At 56.0% G+C, this 19,783-nt stretch overlaps 1 protein-coding gene across 10 annotated transcripts in view; it reads left to right on the forward strand.

Moving 5' to 3' along the window:
• The window catches only part of TPCN1 (two pore segment channel 1), a 49,470-nt gene extending 29,702 nt beyond the window's left edge, over positions 1 to 19,768 (forward strand). For 7 of the 10 annotated variants that reach the window (XM_024566992.3, XM_024566987.3, XM_045200638.3 and 4 more), the window contains 20 exons: positions 312 to 370; positions 573 to 672; positions 2,583 to 2,699; positions 2,929 to 3,053; positions 3,828 to 3,876; positions 4,034 to 4,097; positions 5,191 to 5,235; positions 7,508 to 7,564; positions 7,644 to 7,697; positions 8,448 to 8,520; positions 9,436 to 9,543; positions 10,573 to 10,644; positions 11,173 to 11,262; positions 12,624 to 12,739; positions 13,467 to 13,513; positions 14,118 to 14,186; positions 14,357 to 14,441; positions 15,270 to 15,409; positions 15,535 to 15,615; positions 17,299 to 19,768. In XM_024566992.3, the coding sequence (XP_024422760.3) occupies positions 312 to 370; positions 573 to 672; positions 2,583 to 2,699; positions 2,929 to 3,053; positions 3,828 to 3,876; positions 4,034 to 4,097; positions 5,191 to 5,235; positions 7,508 to 7,564; positions 7,644 to 7,697; positions 8,448 to 8,520; positions 9,436 to 9,543; positions 10,573 to 10,644; positions 11,173 to 11,262; positions 12,624 to 12,739; positions 13,467 to 13,513; positions 14,118 to 14,186; positions 14,357 to 14,441; positions 15,270 to 15,409; positions 15,535 to 15,615; positions 17,299 to 17,418 (1,671 nt within the window). In that variant the 3' untranslated portion in view covers positions 17,419 to 19,768. The other 3 variants (XR_006656365.2, XM_045200642.2, XM_045200641.3) reach the window with 3 other exon arrangements.
• Positions 19,769 to 19,783: the final 15 nt, after the last annotated feature.

Consider the following 19,783-nt stretch of genomic DNA (forward strand, 5'->3'; position numbering starts at 1 on the left):
AACGTGGGAATGTTTGGAGGTTTCAGTGAAGGAGAGTCAAGCTAATTGTGCAAATGTGTGATTCTCTGGGAGAAAAGTCCCAAAGTCACTTGTCTACTTCTGCCAGAAGCAGATTTCAGGAAGGTGGAGTCCTTCCTCCACGTCTGCTTGTCCCTCTGCCATCCCTCAGGGATTCTGTGGGAGATGGAAGCGTTGGTGTGGGGAGAGGGAGAGGGCCAGGGTGCTCCAGGTGGCCCACTGTAGCCTGTTCCCGGCTGGCGTGTGCTCTCGGGCTGGTGCCAGCATATCCTTCTGCCTCCTTTCCCGGACAGTACTTCAGCACCCTGGAGAGCAGCATCGTCAGTCTGTTTGTCCTTCTGACCACGGCCAAGTGAGTTTCAGCTCTGCTTTGGCTCCTGTCCTCTGCTAGTGCTCAGCCAGTGGCTGGGGGCACTGTGGGGAATAAGAGTGGCCTGGTGACTGAGAGTCAGGGAAGGTGGGGCGGGCCTGGGAAGGCAGAGGTGGGAGATGCCCTGCGAGGCGACGGAGGCAGGCAGACACGCAGCCCTGTGGGTAACACTCTGCAAATGCAGTTTCCCAGACGTGATGATGCCTTCCTACTCCCGGAACCCCTGGTCTTGTGTCTTCTTCATCGTGTACCTCTCCATTGAGCTGTACTTCATCATGAACCTGGTGAGTGGCCATGTCTCGTGGCCCGCTGGTGTGGCCTGCACAGTGCTGGGCATCATGGGAATGGAAAAGGAGGGACCACCATTGGCAGGGGGCGGGGGACCCAGACCATAGTCAAGTGTGGCGGGGAATGCCGTGGCAGCCTCCCTGGGTTATTACCGTCATTGCTGCTGGCAGTGCTAGAGTTCAAGCCAAGGCTCCCCTGGGACCTTTTCATTCTCCCAGCAAATGTACAATATAATAACTATAAAAGCTGGCACTTAGGAATCCTTAGCCAGGTACCATGCAAAGTGGATTAAATGATGTAACACAAGAACCCTGGAGGCTTTGTTATGATTCTCAATTTCTAGATGAGGAAACTGAGGGCCAGATGGACAGAGTGACGTGCCCATGCTGCACAGCTCGGGGCGGCCAGGCAAAATGGTCTGAGCCTAAGCCCCGCTCTTAACCGCTCAGTCCCACCGCACACATGCCCTGGAACGCCTGCATATTTACACCCCATTTATCAAAAACCATCAGAAAATCCAATGCAGGACACGCTCCGTTAAGGACCGTGCGAAGTCCTGTGTGCACTGGGAACTCTGGAGGTGCTCATGGAGACTCGGCCGGCCACCAGGCATGTTCCTACCATCGGCCAGTCACCGTTTGGCCAGTGCCAAGATCACGCGTCAGTGCCGGAATTATCAGGGAGAGGCTTTTATCGAGTCTCGTATTGTTTTTATACTTCTGGAGGGCATGCTCACACCAATCATCGTAGTCAGGCCCCGTATAGAAACAGAAAACACTTTCTCTGGAGAAGACGCGTGAAATCTAAAAAATTACAAGTCTTAAAAAGGAAAAACAAATTTTAATTCCTCAAAACCAAAAAGAAATGTGTTGGATATTTCTTTTATACACATTACAGTTCTTACATCCTCTAGTTAGTTTTGAATCATAACTATGTATTATGTATAATTGATTTATTTTAATTTGTCAAAATTCAGGGTAGGGGTCTGCAAACCACAGCTTGCAGGCTGAAGCCTGCATTTGTAAATAAAGTTTTATTGGCACGCAGCCACACCCATTGGTCTCCGCATCCTCTGTGGCCGATTTCGTGCTACAACTGCAGGGTCGCATGGTTTCAACAGAGACCATCTGGCCTTCAGAGCCTAAAATAGTGGGTATCTGGCTCTTTACAGAAAATGTTAGCTGACCTTTTCCTAAACTAAAGGGGAAAAAATGGGGGGCAGCTGCAGTTTGAAGGGATGGTGGGAAGGGCAAGAAAGTTTCCCCCAAAATATTTTTGAAAGAAAAGAAAGTGCTTCCAAAAAGGCTTCTTGCAGATTCTGCTCCCACCCTGCCGTCGCCCCTGGCAATGCAGGCTTCGTTGTTAACGTGCTGACCTTGGAATTTGGCGTCCCAGAATGATGTGCACTCAAGGACAGGCCTCCTCACTCCCCTGATTTTGGGGCCGGTGCGTGAAGCTGTGACCCACCAGGACAGGGAGCAAGGGGATGGATTGGAGGCAGCATCTGGCATATTATGCTCCTCCCTGCTCCTCGGTCAGGAGGGCACAGGGTGGTCACATGGCCTTCCCGGGCCGTTACATGGGACTTAGGGCCCAGCATGCTCTTCCCTGCTAACTTCTCACCTTATGAGACTGCCCAGCCAGGGAGGACCTGTAGGTAGAAGAAGTTCCTGGGGAAATGTAATAACAGTATGTCTTCACGTATCTGAAGAGAGAAAATTTGCAAGTGGCAACGCATGACCTTCCCCTGCTGGGACTTAGAGACAAACTCCTGCACCAGGAGGGGCAGGCAGGAGGGTTACCCCAAGTCCCTCTGGAAGAGCGCTCTCCAGAGGCAGAGGGTGCAATCCCTACTCCTTGAGGTCCTGCCACACAGGAGAGCCAGATCTCTGCTTTTCCCTCACAGCTTCTGGCTGTGGTGTTCGACACCTTCAATGACATCGAGAAACGCAAGTTCAAGTCTTTGCTGTTGCATAAGCGAACCGCCATCCAGCATGCCTACCACCTGCTCATCAGCCAGCGGGTAGGGAAGAGTGGGGGCTGGGCCTGGAGGGGGTTGGCCCCTGCTCCCCCTCCTTTGCCCTGGGTAATCCCCTAAGCGTGGCAGGAAGCCTGCCGTGGGGAGGGTAGAAGGAGCCAGGCATCCTGTGGTCCTTGCTGTGCTGGCCACCGGGAGTAGTTGTCCCAAGGGAAGGGGCAGTCCGGGCTCTGTTTTTTCCTGTGTTGACATTGACATCCTTCCTGTCCTCCAGAGGCCCGCCGGCATCTCCTACAGGCAGTTTGAGGGCCTGATGCGTTTCTACAAGCCCCGGATGAGTGCTGGGGAGCGCTATCTTACTTTCAAGGCCCTGAATCAGAGCAACACGCCTCTGCTGAGGTAAGAGTGCAGGCCAGGTGGGGGCGCTGTGGCCCAATGAGGCATGCAGGAGAAGGGCTTGGGGCGTGCCAAGGCACTGGGAGGGGGGCCGGCAAAGAGCCTCTTAGAGACTTTAGTTTCCTTTGAGATTCTTATACACATAGACTGTATTTGTCAGGAACCTCTCCGCAAGTGACAAAAATCCTACTCAAATTTCATTCAAGTTGAGTTGACAGAAAAGGAATATATTGGATCATGAAATGGACTGACTCAGCTGCTCACCTTCGAGCTAAGAGTGAGATGGGGTGGTTGTATGTGAGCAGATGCACAGAAGGGAGCACGCACGCACACACACACCCCTTGCACAGCTTGAGAGGACTGGCCCCGAGATCTCCATTCTCTGGAGTCTTGTCCCTCTGGACTGCTGGTGACCAAATCCTTCTTTTCTATTTGAAAGGGAGTTGGCCAACTGTAGAGACGAGAGTGCGTGAGCTCTGTTGGGCCTGAACTCTCAGCCCATTTGTTCCCTTAAGCCCTCTGCTAACAGGGCTCACTCCCCGTCCATGTGAGAGTTGGAGTAATCCAGGGGAGTGAAGCTGTCACTCAGCATAGACCAAGCACCTAGAGGAAGGAGGAGACCAGCATGCCCTGGGCGCTGACCTCCCGGGACTCCCAGATGTCCCCTCCTCCCTTCCTACCTTCGCCCCTGAAAGGCGACCACAGGCAGGTGGGTGAGAGGAGTGAAGCTCAGTGGGGGCGTTCTGATTTTTTTCCCTTTTCATATTGCCGTGACAGCCTGAAGGACTTCTACGATATCTATGAAGTCGCTGCCTTGAAGTGGAAGGTGAGTACACGAGCGAGACCAGGGAGGGAGCGGCCAGATGGCTCCACGGGGACATGAGGCTGAGAGGCCCCCGAGGTCCAGCTCTTTCCTGGCTGGAACAGCGCAGTTCTGGGCACTGGTGCTGACACCCTCTCCCACGGCCCTGTTTCCTGGCCAGGCAAAGAGAAATAGAGAACATTGGTTTGATGAGCTTCCCAGGACAGCGTTCCTCATCTTCAAAGGTAAGGTTCACCTGAATATGGCGTCTCGGCAGCTGGAGACAGATGGAAGTTTCCAGAGATCACAGACAAGTACTGGAAGAGCGTGCTCAGAGGGTGTGTGTGTGTGTGTGTGTGTGTGTGTGTGTGTGTGTGTGTGTGAGAGAGAGAGAGAGAGAGAGAGAGAGAGAGAGAGAGAGAGTGAATATTTGCGTGTGTAAAATAGACAGAGTGATTATCCCAGCAGGGTAATATGTGTTAGACTAGGAAGGAAATTGGTAACTTAAAAACCAAATCAAAAGACACTTGTGGACTATTCATTTATTAAAGAAAATTGACCAAGTCTGGTAATTAGAAGAAAATGAAAATTTCCCACCCGGAGATAACCACTGTTCATTTTCTAATGTGCTTCTTTCTGAGGTCGGTTATTTCTCTTGCACATTTTAAAAGCAGTCATGGGAGTACATTATATATTTTGTTCTGAAACCTGCCTTTTTATCTAACAGTGTATCTGCCCATCCTCCTGTGGCAGGATCTATACCTCATGTATACGATGCCTCGCATAGTATAAAGTCTGAACATTTTAAATCTGAGTGCCCGTATTATTCACCTAATTGTCGCCCCATTATGTAAAGCCAGTTTTGAAGTTCCACGTGGGGCTGGGTTAGCTCACAGGGAGTTTCTCATGCAGAAAGCCTGGAGCCTGGGCCTGGGCCCCTATGGTCACAGTCAAGGTGGTGTACCCTTTTTTGTGATTTCTCCCATAGCTAGGGCCTTGGGCACAGCCTTAGTCCCTATTTCCTAGAGGGTTTTCAGCTCTCCTGGGATGATAGTTACCCACCTGGATACATAAACTGTCCCGGGCGCAGGCCAGCAGTGGGCAGCAACGCTTTGTTCTGTTTCGTCCTGGCTCCAGGTTGCCCGGGCTGCCCCAGAGCAGCTGTGGTCAGCGTAGTTGTGTCCAGGTGTCTGAGTGCCGCCGGCAGAACGGGCCCCGCCATTTCATTTCACCCTCAGGCATAAAGACCCTGGTTGCTTTCATGCACGAACGAGGTAGTAGGGGAAGGCGTACTCGCATACGAAAATGTCCATGCTAACATTTCCTCTCTTCCCATAGGAATTAATATCCTCGTGAAGTCCAAAGCCTTCCAGTATTTCATGTGTAAGTGTGAAATCACAGCGCCGGGCCCCTTTCCTCCTGAGTCTCACTGTTGCAGAACATGGCGAGGCAGGAGACTGGTCCTGCCGTCACGGTTTTGACTTCTCATGATAGGAAACTCCACGCAGGTGTAAGAGTGGAGAGAATACGATGAACATCCGTGTGCCCGTCACCAGCTTAATCATGACGCAATGGCCGGGCTTTCCTGTGCATCTGCCCCTCCCTCCGGCTCATTGTGCCCTCTCCAGACCTGGAGTGTTGGGAGCAAATTCCAGAACCACAGCGTGTGACTGGTGGTTGTGTCACTCACGTCTGTTTTAATCTGTAGCTTCCCCCTCCATCCCTTTTCTCCCTCTTGGAATCTGTAGGTGAAGAAACAGGATTGTTTGCCCTTCAGTCTTGTTTTTGCGTGTCCTCTATTACTTATTTCCTGTAATTCGGTAGTTCCCTCTAGAGCTGTGTTGTCCAACGTGGCAGCCGCTAGCCTCGGGGGGGCTATTTACATTTCAGCTAATTAAAGTTAAAAATTCAGTTTCCCCGGCACAGTATCCACCTTTGCGGTGCTCAGTAGCCACAGATGGCTAATGACTAACGGAACAGCCCAGACGAGGAAATTCCCGTTGTCACAGAAAGTTCTCTTGGACGGCCCTCATCTAGAGGCTTGACGGGAGTCCGTGTTTCTCAGGAGCTCTGGGCCTTGCGGTGGGAAATGGGGTTTAAAGACGCCAGGCTGAGGTGCCGGAGGTGCACATTGCTTGGAGTTCGTTATTGTTTCTAAGGCCTTTCCCTGGACAGAGGTGGGGTTTTGTTATTTTTAAAGATGAACTGTATCATGAGTTTATCCTGATATTCCTAATTCAAATTCAGGACTATGGAGTTTCCCCCTAACTTCAGCATCCTTTCCTATCTAGATTCCCAGTCTCAAAATCCTGTTTCCCAGCAACACTGACACAGCTGCTCGTGAGCTTCCTCCCACAGCACACACACAACAGTCTCCGAGAACCAATACCACCCGGCCCCCATGACGTGGTTGCCAGAAACACCACTCCAGGGGCCACAGGCAGGGCGCTGGGTTTTAAGGTCCCCTGGAATGGTTCCTCTCCACGTCGGTGTATCACCAACTGAATACACATTTAGATTTCTTTCTTGTTTAAAGATTTTATTTATCTTTAGAGAGAGGGGCAGGGAAAGGGAAAGACACATCAATGTGTGGTTGCCTCTCACACACCCACTACTGGGGACCTGGCCCACAACCCAGGCATGTGCCCTGACTGGGAATTGAACCAGTGACCCTTTGATTTGCAGGCCAGTGCTCAATCCACTGAGCCACACCAGCCAGGGCATACATAGGTTTCGTTATTTCATTTTATTTTTAACTTTTAGGGATTGCTTTTTACATTTAATTTTGTTTTATAATTTTGTAAAATATTTGTATGGTTCCAAGCCAGATCTTTCAAAGAAGTCTCGTTTACCTCTTGTCGCCTTCTCCAAGGGATAACTTTTTATGTGGTTTATCCTTCCATTTATAAAAAACTAAATAGATGCGTACCTAAGTGCATCTCCCCGTCCTAAGTAACCGATAGCATACTCTACGCTCCTTTCCACCTTGCTTTTCCCAGTTAACAGTATGCCCCGACGCCACTCCGTAATAGCATGTAGAGACGTCCCCCGTTTCTTCTCGTAGCGGACAGCACACCCTTTTGTGACCGTCGTAGCTACCCCACCAGCACCCTGTTGATTGATTCGGCTGTCTCTGGTGTTTTGCTGTCACAAGTATTCTCGAGTGAACAGCTTTCCGTGTACGTCGCGCTGTGTCTTTGCTGGTGTCTCCCTGGGGCGGGTTCCTAGCAGTGGGATGGCTGGGGGAGGGGCCAGGTGCATGTGTACTTTGCTAACCCCGAGGCCACTGTGACATCAGACACGTCTAAGGAAAAACACATACTTTCAATACTCAAACCTGTGGTGTGTGGTCCACCATTCATGCTGACTTAGGATGACCTACGGGTCCTACCGAAGCATCTTAACTGCCATCTGTACAGCAACAGTGCGGGTGTTTGTAGAAATTCTTAGCTGTTTCTAAGCGAAACGACCCATTGATTTAGCTCCTGGGGTGAAAGCACAAAGGGGGAAAGAGGTCATCTGTCACTTGGGCGGGTGGAATAGCTGCTCTGCGAATCTCCCAGAGCTGCCCAGAAATTAGCCATGGGCTGTTGGTGTGACCTGTCGATTGTCACGCCCACCTGCGCTTTCTCTATTATGGGCCTGTCTGTTGCAGACTTGGTGGTGGCAGTCAATGGCATCTGGGTCCTCGCGGAGACCTTCATGCTGAAAGGTGAGCCTGGCGGGGGGACCAGCCCGTCCTGTGGGCACACCTGGCCTGCCTCTTGAGCTGCTGCCTCTCTGTCCCACAGGCGGGAACTTCTTCTCCAAGCACGTGCCCTGGAGTTACCTCGTCTTTCTGACTAGTAAGTCTGTGACACAGCTTCGGGCTGGGAGAACTCCCGTCTGGTCTAGGACCTTGTGGCTCTAAAAGGGACAATTACCAAACAGCGAGCAGAAATCGAGTCTGGTGCCGTCCCACCCGTTTCCAAGCCTCTCACGGTTCACGGTTTCTCCTCTGTCCTCTGGGCCCATGCTCCCTCCTGGGTGTGCTCACGTCACCTGGCTACACAGGGTCTTTTCAGCCCTCTCTCTGGCCTCATCGTTTGCCAGAACCACCGCCTGTGCCCCAGCCTGCCGCCCTCCTGAGGGTGTCCTGCTCCCGAGTGCCCCAAGCACTTGCTTGCCTCAGGGCCTTTGCACTGTCCGACGTTCCTCCTCCTCCTTTGGTGTCCCTGAGCCCACTGTGTGGTCATGACCCTCTCACGGTCCTTCCTCCCATCCACACTCCGAGCCCTGTCGAATGGGCCCTGCCCTGTGTTGTTCACTTCTGCACGCCCAGCACCCGGCACGATGCCTGGCACAGAGGAGGTGCAGGAAATACCTTTCGGTGGACAGAGGGGTGGCTGGGCCGTTCCCAGACGGGGAGGGAGTGCTTCTCAGCAAGTTGCCTTAGTTGACCAGCATCTGGGCCCGGCCCTGTCCAGGAACCTGTACTCTGACAGCTGTGTGGGGGGAGCATGCCTCAGGGGATGGGTCTCAAGGAGGGGACTGGGCCAGTCCCAGTGTGGGAGGCTGTGGTGGGAATGCTGCTGACTGCCTGCTCCTGTCCGCAGTCTACGGGGTGGAGCTCTTCCTGAAGGTTGCTGGCCTGGGCCCTGTTGAGTACCTGTCCTCTGGGTGGAATCTGTAAGTGCAGAGCATGGTTCTCCCCGCCGTCTCAGACACTGGTGACAGCCCCCAACCCTGTCCCCACACACCCACAGTACACACGCCGCATCTGCAGAGGACAGGTCACAGCCTCTGTCTCCTGCTGCTCTGCCCGGGGCTCTGGGACCCCCCAGGGGCAGACTCTGCTCTAACTCTCTCTGTCCACCTACGCTCATTCCTTCTGCACACGGGCTCTGGGGATCCCGAGGCTGGCGGGCTCTTCCTGAGTCCTTTAACCTGCACCCCATCCCCAGCACGACTCAGCTCTTCCCCCCAAACCATGAAGCCCACAGAGAAGGAAGTGCTGTCGTCTCACTTGGCCCTTCTCCTTGTTCCATTGAGACCTCAAGAGGTCGCTTACTGCCCATTAAAGTTAACTCACCTGTGAAATTGCGCTACCCCTTGAGGTCTGGGCTGTAAGAGTAAAACAGGTCAATAGGCAGGGGAGAGCCCAGCAGGACAGCCCAGGGTCTTGGGGCGGGTCTCTGGAGGGGAGAGGCCTCTGTCCTGCTCAGGGCTCCCTGGGCTTCTGGTGGGGTCTCGCCAACCCTGCCCCTCCCCTCAGTGACCTCATCCAGGCAGACAGTCGCCAGTACAACCAAGGTCTGCTGTTAGACCAGTGCAGGGCCTATAGGGTGGGGTGGCGCCGGGCATTTCTGTCCCCTGAGATGTGGCTGGGAGGGCCCCTGGCCACACCGACCTCAGGAACACCAGGGTGGCAGGAAGCTATGTCCCTCCTGGCTGGCCACAGATCCCTGCTGGGCATGCTCTTGCGTTTGCTGTGGTTGGCGAGTGGGTGCCTTGGAAGGGTGAGCCAAGAACAGGGCGAGGATGCTGGCCATGGTGAGGGAGGCCAGGGTGGGCCCAATGGACCACCCTCCCTCTCCCTCCTAGGTTCGACTTCTTCGTCACAGCGCTCGCCTTCCTGGGACTGCTGGCTCTGGCCTTCAACATGGAGCCCTTCTATTTCATAGTGGTCCTGCGTCCTCTCCAGCTGCTGAGGTGACGGGCAGGGCTGGGGTTGGGGACAGGTGGGCACAGGGTGGAGAAAACCTGGGGACCGGTCTGGGCAGTGACCAGAATGAGCCAGAAGACTCAAGCCCGGGGTCAGAGATTGCCATGGCCCCTGCAGAAACACCCAGGGGCCATCGATTCCTTATGTCACCAGGGCCTGTCACCTCTCACTATGGAAGAGAGACACGGCTCGGGTGAACTTGGCCTTCGGTGCTGTCTGCTGTGGCCGTAGAAACACACGTGCTCACAGTCACAAACCAGAAGGCACAGCCTCTGAGGGTTCAAAGGGACTTTTGAGGGCCTCCCTTGCTTTTCTGGGACAGCCTCTTGTTGAGAAAAACCCTTACTTGGTCCCCCTTCTCCCAGGGACCATTGTAGGGACTCAGCACAGCGCTGCTCCGGGGGCAGGGTCCCTCACTTGTTAGGGATCCTGAGCTCTTTATGTCTTCGGGAGCCTGGTTTTCCTCTTGACTGTCCGGCTGTGGCCCCACACGTGCCCATCATCCTGACCCATCCTTCCTGGGAGGAGCGGTGGGGTGGGGGCTCTCTGTGGCAGAGCCTGCTTCCATGCCCCGGTGGTGGCGGCCAGCCAGGCAGATGTCAGCCTGTCCCCACGCACTGCTGCCCATCCTTGACCGATGAGCTGCCACACTCGGGCTCCTCCGTGGCGTGGGCTGCTGTCCCCTTCCTTCTCGGGTATGCCACAGTGTCCTGAGCAAGGCCTCGCCCGCTCCGAGCCTCCCAGATGCATTTGTAAATCGTGGCGAACAGCCACACTGCTCCCTCCTCACTCATGGAAGACACTGACACACCATAGCTCTGTGTCCCTTCAGGGGCCGGCCTGGCCAGCCCTGACGTCCTGGGGCCGCCACCACCCTTCCCCAGGGGCGGAGTGAGGGCAGTCGTGGTCAGGTGGATGGGCGGACCCTGGGCCTGGTTCCTACTTGGGGCTGTGGCAGGCGGGGCTGCGGCCACACCCTGCGTCTCTAAGTGGCCTGGCCGCCTTCCCTTGCTCAGGCTGTTCAAGCTGAAGAAGCGTTACCGCAATGTGCTGGACACCATGTTCGAGCTGCTGCCCCGCATGGCCAGGTACCGCCCCGCCTCGGGACCCAGGGCCAGGCGCTCTGAGGCCTGTGCCCGCAGGGCGGGCGGCCGGGTGGTAGTGGGGGGAGAGAAGGAGGCCCGGAAGGGACTGAAGTCAAGGGTCTGACAGGCCTTTGAGGAGACTGAACTCTTGACCACTGCAGGTCTCCCTGGCACTTTCCTCCACTGACCTGTCCGAAATATTTAGTAGGGAGGGCAGGGAGCTGTCAACTCACTTACCACCTGTGTCTACGTTCACAGGTAAGGGGTCACCTGTGAGTCTACCTTCACAGGTAAGGGGTGAATCTCTGGTCAAGGGGCATCTGTTCAGAGAGTCCTCCTTCGAGACATTTTGTACCCCAGACCTGAATCACGAGGCCCCTTCCCCGCAGGCACTTCCCAGTCGGTAGACCTGGCTAGGGGCATGCCTCTCCACCAGTCAGCTCCGTGGGTCTGAGGAGGCCGGGCTGCCAGAGGAGGCGGGCTCTCCGGCCTGGCCCTGAGTCACCCTGTCCCTTTGACCCTCCTCCCCAGCCTGGGCCTCACCCTACTCATCTTCTACTACTCCTTTGCCATCGTGGGCATGGAATTCTTCTGTGGAATCCTCTACCCCAACTGCTGCAAGTGAGTACACTGCAGGCCCCCTGGCCACCCCAGTCCCAGGCCGTCTGTTTCCAGGGGACAGCACCCATCTCACCCCGGCCTGTGGGGCCCTCTCCGCCTCGGGATCCCCAGGGGCGTGTCTGTCCACGCCACGGCCCCTGTGAAAGGCCCCGGAGTCACCTTGCTTTGCTTTCAGGGCTCAGTGCAGTGCAGTAGCTAAGTAGGGGGCCTGGAAGCAGAGAGGTGTCTCTGCAGTGAGGACGTCTGAGCAGGTTTCCCTGTCCCCCAAGCGGGGTCCAGGGGCCGCAATCCAGCCAGGCCTCCATCAGCTCTCCCTTTGGGCTGAGGGCTGGAGGCCTCTCAAGACCCAAGTGTGGCCTGTATCCCGAGACCTGAATCCCATGGCTTCCTGCCATGTATCTCCAGGTGCGGCTGGGGACCTGGGCAAACACACCAGCCAGGGGCAGCCAGTTAGGATAAGACAGACAGACACCCTTAGGAAGGTCTGTGGGGACAGGAATGGAGAGTGGGGACCCAGCCCCCCATGACCTCTCTACCCCCTCCTCCCTTCCTCCAAGCACCCAGGATGAAGTCAGTGTACTCTGCCACCACTTCTCCATCCAGTGTTCTCATTACTCTCTGCTCCTCATGGCCGCACGTGCTGATAAAGAAACACCTTCGAGAGACACTGGTGGCTGTTTGAAGTGTCAGGCTGAGCTCTGAAGCAGAAGCCTAGGACAGTGGGTCACAAGCTTTCAGCATGGCCAGGCAGACTCCAGGCCCCGCCCACCCTGCAAATCTGACAGTGTGTGCCTGGCTGGAGGCTGAGCGCCCTGCCTCCTGAGCACAGTCCCAGGGGGCCCCAAGGGCCAGACTTGCAGAAATGTCGGCATGGATTTTAACAGATAAGCCATAAACAACTTAATAACAACCTATTAGAGCATTTGGCCAGGTGCTGGGAGAAGCCCAACAAGGAGCTTCCCCGTCCCCAGGTTGCTGCCTGCCCCTCACCTGGCCTCAAGAGCAAATCCCAGGTGGGAGAGGCCCAGAGGAGGCACAGCCTGTCCCTGCCCAGCAGTGCCCTGCAAGGGTAGCCCAGAGAGTGGAGGCCTAGGCAGCTGCCGAGAAATGCCAAGTGGAGGCGGATGAGGGGGCTAGGCCTGGGCGCAGGTGAGAGGAGCCGAGGGTCCCCTCAAGCCATAAGCATCATAAACGCTGGCAAGAGAGCCAGTGGGGGAGGGGAGGCACGCTGAGCGGGAAACCCGGCTAGGCCAGGACAGCGCTCCTTGTTCAGACCTTGGATTGCATTAACATTTTGTCCTCTGTCAAGGTGACTGACTGTGTTGTGACCATCCCTTCTGCCCCTTTGTTTCCCTGGCCAGTACAAGTACAGTGGCGGACGCCTACCGCTGGCTCAATCACACTGTGGGCAACAGGACTGTTGTAGAGGAGGGCTACTATTATCTCAATAATTTTGACAACATCCTGAACAGCTTTGGTGAGTACAGAAATCTCAGGTGGGATACTCCCTGGGCCTTCGTCACTGCAGGTCCCAGGTGGCAGAGCAAAGCTCTCTGTAGCCTCTCCCTCCCGACTGTTTGCCACACTCCCTTGAGTGCTCCCTGGCCCAGAGGGAGCATGTGGTGTGTGCAGCCTCAGGGGTGCAGGCCAGGCCAGGTCCCGGGATGACTCAGGCACCAGAGTTCCTCCTTTTCTGATACTTTTTCAGTGTCAGGGAGCAGAATAGCTTCGTGCTTCGCTGGGAGGAGTTGAGCCTGGTGCTAGGGACCCAGCCTTGCGAACCTGCCACAGTGCCCTTGCATTGCTCAAATCAGGCCCACATGGCTCTTCCCCTGGCTTCTGTGGAGGGAATGAGGATGGGGGGAGTGGAGGGAAGTGGCCCTGCCAGACACAGCTTCTCGACGAAGGGGAGAGCCTCATAGCACCCCAAATCTGCACCTCAGCATGGCCTATCACAGGCTGCTCAGACAAAGGGCATGCCCTTCTGGGGACAGGCAGAATGGTAGCACTCCCCGTGGCGGGGGGGGGGGCACTCGGGGAAGGCCTTGGTGGATCTTTCTGGAGCTCACAGCCCAAACTGGCAGACAGGGACCCCATCATTTAGGTGCATGGTACCCAGGGTCTGTGGAGAGAGGCCACTTGAAACTGACTTTGAAAAAGTGGGTCCGATCAAGATGCTTTTCCTGTTCCCTTCCCTTTGGCAGTGACCTTGTTCGAGCTCACAGTTGTCAACAACTGGTACATCATCATGGTAAGAACCTTAGACAGCTCCTGGGGCGTCTTCCCACCGTCCTCTGAGACAGCCCTGGGTCTCCCCTCACCCAGTGTGGCGGACATTGCTCTTCCCGTTCCCTGCAGAGGGTGGAGTCTTGGGGTACACAGGGTTGGCATTATGGCAGGAGGCCACAGCGTGGGCTCAGGAGCCACCTCCTTGGCTGGACTTGGCTTTTGTCCCTGCTCGCCACACATCTCCAGCCGCCAGGAGTTGCCAGTTAGCCTCTGGGGCTCTGTCCTTTGGCCTCCACTGTGGGAGAGACTTTTCAATCAAGAAACAGTGTGGCAAGGGTTGTTGGCTTTTGTTTCCAATTCCTTAAACTCTTCCAAGGGCCACCCTTCCTTAGGACAAAGACTGTTAGTCCTGGGGACCAACCAGGCCGATGCAGGACAGAGGAATTTTTAGACCCAGGAGACTGAGGTCCCAGTCTTGTGTCTCCCACAACCAAAGGCATATATCAGGGAGGGTCAGCAAAAAGCCCGGCAGTGCCAGGGGCCACGGATCAGCCTCAGGAAACAGTGACCTCTCCCCTGACCCCCACCCAGGCGCCCATTCACTGGCTGCTTCCCTCTGCCTGCAGGAAGGCGTCACCTCTCAGACCTCCCACTGGAGCCGCCTCTACTTCATGACCTTTTACATCGTGACCATGGTAGGTCTGGGGCCACAGGTGCTCTTCCTCCAGTTGCCTGTGCTCATTGGGCGGCCGCTGTGGGAGGACAGGGCTGGGGACATGTCTGAGCGGCTCGGTGAGGGGTGGGGCTCCGGAGCTGCTCACACCCCACACTCCCCTCTTTCTGAGCCCTTCTCTCTGTCCGGCAGGTGGTGATGACTATCATCGTGGCCTTCATTCTCGAGGCCTTTGTCTTCCGAATGAACTTCAGCCGCAAGAACCAGGACTCGGAAGGTCTGTGCAAGGAACAGGGGCGTTAGCTGCCTGCTGGCCAGCTGGCAATTCAGCTGACTGGTTGTCCAGCCTTCTGACAGTTCAGCTTATGTATCTGGCTTATCTTTCTGGATCTCTCATTTCCATTGATTGTCAAATATTTAAGGACAGACACACACTCTTGATCTCATTTTTTTAAATGAAAACAGTGCATGCCATCGTTTAAGAAGAGCCACAGAGCAGAGACAGCTTTATTGTGGACACAGCAGCCGTCTGTCCCTCCTGCCCCGTCTCCCCGAGGCTTCTCACTCTTAGCTGTTTCTCCTTTCAGTTACTACCTCCACGTTTCTAACTAACATTTTCACACTGCAGTTCTGGATTTAAAGGGCATGCATAGTGTGGTCTACAGAGCCCAGAGCACTGCCTTCTGCAGCTCGATGGTCCCGGCTTCCTAACTGCCTCGCCTTTCCCGGGTTGCGTAGCTTTCTGCACGCTGATCTCTATTCTTTCCACCATCGAAACAGCCACATGCTTGCTACTGCTTGTCTCCGAGGCTTTGTCGTGTCAGGCTGTCTGACCGTTTTCTTACTGCTCAGAGACTCCCTCCCGAAACCCTCTGTCCCCGGGAAGCTGCTGGCCTGACCATGGTCCTCACAGTCCAAGCCAGAGAGGGGTGAGGGGATGAGAATCCCTCCCTCACGGCAGGAGGCAGGGGACAAGGTGTGCTGAGCAAGTGTTGCTTGGAGAGGGAACCTTAACTTAGCCCCTGTAGGGCCAGCAGGGAGGGTGGCTGAGCCAGAACAGGCCTGACTGGGGGCTCTGAACCCAGGCTCCCTCCCCGCTCTGCAGTTGACGGTGGCATCACTGTGGAGAAGGAAGTGTCCAAGGATGAGCTGCTGGCTGTCCTCAAGCTGTACCAGGAGGCGCTTGGAGCCGTCTCGGACGTCACCCGGCTGCTCAAGATCCTCTCACAGATGGAGAGAAACGAGGTGAGGAGCCACGGGGCTCTGTCTGGCGAGGGGGCGGGTTTTAGCTGAGTGTGGTCCCTCCCCTCAAGTTTGGATGAGGCCAGGGCCCCCACACGGTGGAGCCTACAGCCTCTGCTCTTCCACAGCAAAATGCCATGGTGTTTCTGGGGCGGAGATCAAGGACCAAGAGCGATCTGAGCCTGAAGATGTACCAAGAGGAGATTCAGGTAGGAGCGCCCCTGACCACACCACCCAAGTCCTTGCCCAGAAGCGGTCCTCCTGCCGCTGGAAAGGGGCTGCACTCTGGCCCCTACCTTAAGTAGCAGGGAAGGCTCGGTAGGGGGCTGCTGGGTCACAGGTTGGGACCACTACCAGTGGTGTCAGGAGTCATGTTTGAGGGGGACCTCGGGGCTCAGCCTTGAACCCCTTACCACGTTTCCCTGCATAGTCACCTCTTCTGTCTGGTCCTTGGTTTATGGCCCGGCCACTCCTGCAGTCTGCAGAACCCCGTCTCAGCCTCCTGCTCTGAAATGCACACAGCATAACAGGCGGGGTTGGGGGGCTGTGGGGAGCTGGCCAGGACGTGGCCTCTTCCTGGGCCTAGCAAACGTTGCCAATGGGCACAAGGCCTGCTGTACCCAGCAGGTGTTTTTTTGACTCAGTTTTTTTAGTTTAAGAGAAGGGAGAAGTCTTTTTTTTTTCCCAAAACCTCCCCATCTTTCCATGTTGGCAGCTAAGCAGAGTATCTCACAGAGCACCACATGGGTTGGCACTCTGCATCCCAGACGGAGCCCATGGACCGCAGGTTCCCCGTGGATGAGCTTTGGGTCTTTCCTCCCACTTCAGGGTCCCAAGGCTCTAGGAGGGTCTCCCTTGCCCGCCATCCTGACTTGTTTTCTGGCATCCGCACAGCCGGAAACCCAGGGTCGCTGGGACAGTCATAACCAGTGTCCATGCCCGCAGGGCCGCGAGGCTGTGGCACCCTGACATGAACAACACATTCCCTCTAAAAACACGGGGGGTGCAGATGTGTGGTGGCTCGCCGAACGGGGTGTCATGGGTTTGATTCCTGCCTCCGTGACGTGGGCAAGTCACTCAGTGACTTCAACCTGTGGAAGGGGGACCGTCTGCCTCAGGGAGCATAGGAGACAACTGTGTGTGAGCCCGCACTTGGGTGCTGTCTTGTCCTCTGGCTTCTGCTGGTCCGCCCATTCCCGGCCTCAGTTTCCGCTCCGTGAGACGAGGGGGTGTGGAATTAGGCCTCGCAGTGTTTTTTAAGCTCTGAAGTTTTGTGGCTGAGACTCTTTTCAAAACATGGTGTATTTTTTAATTCCTTAATTACCTGAATACCTCTGTGCCTGAAAATGTCAGACGATGGCCTCAGGCAGGCCAGCCGTCTCCTTTGTCCCATGCTGGAGCAGAGGGGTCAGAAGAGGCCCTCAGCCCCTCCGGCTCCACGCAGCCTCGGCCTCGGCTTTCTCAGGTCCCCAACAGGGACAACTGCTGCTCGGCCCAAAGGGCTGACCTGAGAGGAGGGGGGTGTCCACCGTGCACGAGGAAGGATCATGGTCACGAGCAGAGGGTGATGTCACCACCTGACGTGTGCCAGGCCCACTTCACAAGGCGCTGTGCAAACCTCTCATCCATTCGGGGCTGACATCACTGTAATTTTTCTTTTGGGGGCCACATTCAGAATTCCCAGCAGTTCTGGGGGTGAGGAGACCTGTCAGTCCCCATTGGGTGGGGCTGGCAGCCCTGCCTCGTCCATCCCGGATGGTCCCCCACCCTCAGCAGGCGGAGGCTGGAGGGTCGCAGCGCTGCCTGGCCTGGTGACTGGCAGGCCGGGGGAGGTGCAGGGTGGGCCAGAAGGGGTGCAGCCCATTCAGCTCCCGCTCTGCCCTGTGCTCTAGGAGTGGTACGAGGAGCATGCCCGGAAGCAGGAGGAACAGCAGCGACAGCTGGATGGCAGCGGTGTCCCCGCTGCCCAGCAGCCCCCAGGCAGCCGCCAGCGCTCCCAGACCATCACCTAACCACAGCACACGCACGCAAGCCATCTCTTCTATGCAATAACACAATAGTATTATTTTACTACGATGTATCAGAATGTGTGTATGTGTACATATGCACATATTCATATATATGCACCTATTTATATAGAGAAAAAGGAAGACAGACATTGTCCTTAACCCCAGGAGTCAGTTTGCTTGGGGGTGCGGCCCAGCCCCTAGGAGCCTTCCTAGCACAGAAAGCTCCAGAAGGCGCTTTCATAAGAGGACCGCCGGGATAGGTCCTGCCCATCTCTGCAGGGCTCGGCTTCAAAGCGGGCCAGCCCTCCCTAGGCCACATCCACACCCAAGCCGTTCTCCTGGCGCCGCTTTCGTGGCTTGTCCCAGCTGACAGCTTCCCCACTAACTTCCCCTGTGGCCACGTCACGGGTCTCTGTGTCTTGCTTTAGGGACAGAACCACTTACGAAGGAAATGAACCCACACTCTTGGGGGTTCTGTCTATATATAGGATAATGTAATCCAGTGTTCCCTTGGGGGACCTGTGCCTCAGTCCTAATGGAAAAGGAATCGAGGGGTGTTATTCTCGCATGGGGTCAGATCCCCGCCAGGGCTGGGCAGTAGAGATGGTGCGGACATAGTCTGTGCCCCGGCTCTGTCAGCCTCTGTGCACACCCCTTCTGGTTCGGTTTCAGTGCTTGTTGCTGACAACCCTAACGTGGCCTTGTTTGGAACCCAGGCCCAGCAGGAGGAGGAAGGCAGCCAGGGGCCGGCCCACAGCTGCCACCCAGACTGACTCCCGGAACAGGCTTTCTCCACAAAATCCTGTCTCCTGCTTGCGATTGTCCTGTCCAAGCAACAAGGCATGTTGGCTAATTCAGGGCTCTGCTGAAGACAGCACAGATGCTTCACACATGGGCATTAGGTTCTACTGCTGGGAACAGAGAGAAGAGCATGGACGCCCCGCGGGGCGTCCACAGTGGCCTTGTGGCTGAACCGATGGGGCCACTTGCCCCTTGCCCCAGGGCCTCACTGGGAGGAGTGGTTGGCACAGCTCCCCCAGTGCCCCCGGTACCCGGGAGTTCTCTGAGATCAGTGTGGTCAGGACACTCGAATCCAGAACAGGCCGTCGGGGGTGGCCGCCCTGGAGAGCGTGGTGGTGGTGCCACAGGCAGGGTCAGAGGAGGGAGCTTCGGTTCAGCTCTCCTGGGCCGCACACCTCTCGGGGTGCAGGGGGCAGGGGCAGCCCCTACCCAACCCCAGCTCTCCAACTGCCTCCCATGACAGGGAGGTAGGTGGGCAGAGGTTCTGCATACCAATTCCTCTCCCCAGCAGGGCAGGGCCCTGCCCTGGGGGTACAGTACCCAGCTTGCCACCCTCACTCCTAGCCATCTCCAAGGCCAAGCCTGACCCCTGCAGCCAACACCTCACAGCTCTGCCCCTCCCCAGGGGAAAAGTGTAGGCATTTTCATTTTTGCAGCATAGCCCTTTAGGGAAATACAGAATCACTGAGATTCCTACAGGGGTCAAGAGGCTGCCGTCGTCTCTGGAGGACCACAGCCATCACAGGCAGCTTGGCACCAAGCCCCGGCCAGAACCAGGTCCCCTGCCCAGAGAAGGAGCTTCATTTGCGTACCGGGTGCCTTGTAGCTTCTGTGTACTAAAATGGGCCTTTTGGAAGCGGGAGTCTAGGGGCAGCTTCCGAAGAAGGGCAGGAGTCCCCCCAGCCTGAGCCTCTGAGGCCTCGTTCTAGTCCCTTCCTCTGCCCCCAGGGGCTGCAAACCTGGGAGGGGCACCAGGGCCGTTGAGGCCCCCCAGTGTGAGGGCTGGTACCAGAAAGGGGGGCTTCTAGTCCAGTCCCCCTGACACTGTCCTGGGAAAGGCCCTAGCTTTAGCTCAGATGGGATCAATGCCAAGGACCAATAGTGCTGACAGGCCTTCGTCACTGAGGCTAAGGACAACAGGGTCACCTCTGGCCTTGTCAAGCTGATCCCCAAATTTGCACATAGGTTCAGGGAGCAGGAAGTGGGTGTCACCCAGGGCTGGGAGCTCTGAGGGACCCAGGACATCATCTAGCTCAGATGCCCTCGTTCCTACGTCAGCTAAGTGAGACCAAGCCAAGATGCTGACTTGCCCTGGGTCAAGCAACCCATCAGTGGCCCTGATGGCCCTGTGCCCCCGCCCTACTTCAGGTGGGATGCCATCCAGCCCTTCCTTGTTTCCCACACACACACCCAGCCTTACTCCACACCACGTGACAATCATTTTGTACGGATAGTGGGAAGCCCGAGGTTTTGTACATTGGTGATTTGTTTCCTAGAGAACCCACTGTGCCCCAGACTTCTGGCATATTAATAAAAGCGCCTCTGCTTTGTACATGTGGCTGCTGCC

The sequence above is a fragment of the Desmodus rotundus genome, chromosome 7 (genome assembly GCF_022682495.2).
Source record: "Desmodus rotundus isolate HL8 chromosome 7, HLdesRot8A.1, whole genome shotgun sequence".
NCBI lineage: Eukaryota > Metazoa > Chordata > Mammalia > Chiroptera > Phyllostomidae > Desmodus > Desmodus rotundus.